This window comes from Vigna umbellata, chromosome 7 (genome assembly GCF_029865625.1).
Source record: "Vigna umbellata cultivar VRB3 chromosome 7, Vumbellata_1.0, whole genome shotgun sequence".
NCBI lineage: Eukaryota > Viridiplantae > Streptophyta > Magnoliopsida > Fabales > Fabaceae > Vigna > Vigna umbellata.
The window spans coordinates 43,674,829-43,678,182 of NC_142171.1; the positions used below are offsets into that span (position 1 = coordinate 43,674,829).

Here is a 3,354-nt window from a genome sequence, read left to right on the forward strand (position 1 = left end):
AAAAACAAAAAGGGGCACCACATTAATACATACCTCTGCTAGCAACACGTTGAACGAGGCATCAATATCATGATAACAGCGACCAGAACTTGCAGGCAAAAGCATGGGGCCATAGCATTGTGAACGAACGGTTAAGAAAAATGCAGCTAACTAGAAGATTTGGATTATTAGAAATGGCCTTATTGGGTACCAAGAGCCACCTTTTCTATTTAACCCAACCTCAACCTGCAAATGGAAGAACCAAAACTACACTACAAAAACCTGCCAGAAAATGGGTCCTTCTCAATTTTATACCTTTCTTACAAATTCCCCTTTTCCACACTGCAATTCGGAGAAAGATGCTTCACACTAGCCACCATCTGACACAATTATTTACTCCCATTTTTCTCACTGCCCTCCACCTACTACTACTACTATATGAGAAACAACAACACTATCAACTAAACCTGCCTGCTGCTAGGTGCCTTCACCTTCTTGTTATACCTTCCTAATGGGTTGCAAAATCTGACCCATTTACCATTCCACCAATAATATATAGGGTTACTCAACTTCAGATTTTGTTCAATTCAAACTTGTTTTTTTTGGCAATTTATTGAACTACTAGCAACATTTGTCATATTTGTTGATACAAAGCTTACCCTTAAGTTGTGAAATTTTGTATAGAAACAGAAAGAGATATAATGTTTGTAAAAGTATTGTATGATGTGTTAAAGTCCAATTAAAAATAAAGTCTTATATTGGGAATGGAAATTTTGGTGTAAGATTTACAAGGATTTTGAACTCTGTTGTGATGTGAGTCCACCTAATATTCTTATCAAATTGAAGAATATAACTGCTCAATGCAATGTACATTTTTATTCTTAGAGATTATACCAACCTACATCTTTTAAAGTTCATCAGAATTAGGCCAACATCATGTTATAAAAAAATAGTTATTGATATGTTTCTAATTATATTTTTATAAACATACACATTTTATTATTTAATTAAAATTTATTTAGGAATAAAATTCCTTTTTGCTTTCATATAACCAAAATTAGTGTGTGGAAATATATATATTTAAAAGCATACAGTTGATATTTTTAGGTATATGCTCACTTGGATGAATAAGCTTCCTGACAAGGGTTTAGTATAGCATAAATATCCAACACAACTCCCAAAATGTATTGCGATATTTTATGACAATGAAATAAAAATGAAATGGCAGATGATTCACAGTAAAGAAGTAGATGAAATGGTTATAATAAAAGAAACAAAAATTAATTTCATCTAATTTTATTTCCTACTTTAAAAATAGTAACATAATTGGTTCACACAAGCCATCTTTTCCTGGCAAACAAGTGACTAAAGCAATAGTTGACATAAAATGACTTGGGCAAAAACATAGAGATTATGTGAATCTGTCGAATAACTTAAGCACAACGTTGCCATACTTATAATAGTTGCATGTAGAAAAGACTAATTTCTAACTTGTTGGTGTATACAAATTAAGAGATAACTGGCATTAAAAAAATGAATTATAAGTTGCTGCATGCTACACTTACAAAATATCAGATAAAATTGAAAACATAAAATGTTGAATTAAAGATATGAACAAAAATTGGGAAAATCTTACAAAGGAAGGAACTAAAATTGCATTTAAAGATGGTCTTTGATGAACCAAGTTGATGAGTGAATTTTGTTTTAATTTATTCCCACCCATCGAAACCAGTTCTACAGTTTATGTTATGGAAGGGTAGGGCGATGATGGCGTTGAATGTAAAAGACAAAAAGAATTGATTCCAGCATTGGTGACACCTTGATTGTGGGAGAGAAAGAGACTCTTATGACTGTGCTCTCCGCTACTTTATATTCCCATTTCTGTTTCTCAACCCCTAATTTGACTTTCTACATTAAAAACACTCTATAGGCACATGGAAATCAAAGCATTTTGATGATTGAAAAATATCACATGGTGTAGCCATAAGTGCATTTATACCACCTTCCCAACAAAATTTAACAGAAAACCTATTTGATTCGTGCAATAATACCATAAGCATCTTCAATCTACAGAAGGAAGCATCTTCTTTAAGTAGGCTTGCACTCATCGGAGAAAAAAGGGGAAGATATGTACACGGAATCAAATCCAGAGGAAAAGCAAATGATGATATTCACAGAACGGTTTGAAAGACACCATGAAGAACAAACATCACAAGTCAACATTTCCTGTACACCTGCATTGACCAAATTGCCCTTACCCATTGTAATAACAAAATTCAACGGATCACCAAGGAGGACATGCTAGCTACCGCCAAAGAAAATCATCAAAAACACAAAACGAGAGTCTTACCCGAAAAAAAATAAAGGAAAAGTAAATGAATTTCCAAAGAAAAAAAATAAAAGAAAAGAAAAACAGAGAATAACTTGTTTCTCTCTTTTTATGAATTGGTGAGCGAGGGAGCGATTGTTTCAAATTCCAATCCCTTCTTTTGTTTAATTCCTTTTGTTTTTATTGAGATTTGCGCAGTGCTGGTTTGGTTTGCTTCACCGTGAGTGTGGCTTATGGTCACCGTCGCGGTTTGTTCCTTCGGTGACGGTGGCGAGCTTCTGAAGGTTGAGCTTGACGACGGTGTCGGCGAAGAGACGCGTGTCCTCTTCGGTGTTGCCGTCGGGGACATCAACTATGTAGGATTCGAGGACGACCGTGTAGATCTTAGCGTCTGCGTCGGAGTCGAAGGCGTGAACGCTGGTGACGGAGCGGTAGTTTCGGAGGCGGTGTTCGCCGCCGATGATGCTGAAACCGGTCACCCGGCGGTCGTCGTCGAGGAGGTCGAGCCTCTCGGTGCTGGTGGCGGCGGGGAGGCCAGATATGACATTGACGTCGCGTGTGACGCCGACGGCCATGTGGAAGGGGTCTTTGACGGCACAGCTCTTGATGAAGTGCTTGTAGGTCTGTGGCTTGTCGAAGCGGCGGACGACGGACCAGACGGCTTCGGGTGGAGCCTGGACGCGCTGGGCGAGGAGGGAGGAGCATTGACCGGGGCCGACGAGGTAGGTGTGGTGCTCCGTGATGGAGGGGACGAGGGAGCCCAACTCGTGCGGGGTGAGGCCGGAGGGAGGGTTGAGGTGGTGGTTGGTCGGGATGCGGTGGTTGTCGTCGGAGTCTGGCTCCGATGTGGAGGCGGAGCTCTCACCTTTCTCCATGGCGGAGAGAGAGAGAAAGAGAGAGAGCGTGAGAAGGAGAGAGTGTGTAAGAGACGCTGTTGGCGCTTGCGGAACGAGACTTTGAGGAACGGTTAGGGGTATTCCTGGAAATTCCCTCCCAAACTCTGTTTTCTTTCTCTCCCACTTGCTAATATATGCAACTCCACCAAA

The 3,354-nt window shown here is 39.7% G+C and overlaps 1 protein-coding gene across 1 annotated transcript; it reads right to left on the reverse strand.

The window, feature by feature from the left end:
- Positions 1-2,124: 2,124 nt before the first annotated feature.
- Positions 2,125-3,354, reverse strand: LOC124830078 (abscisic acid receptor PYR1-like). The gene has a single exon (XM_047303705.2). It carries the CDS (start codon positions 3,181-3,183, stop codon positions 2,524-2,526), a length of 660 nt encoding a protein of 219 aa, XP_047159661.1. The 5' UTR covers positions 3,184-3,354; the 3' UTR covers positions 2,125-2,523.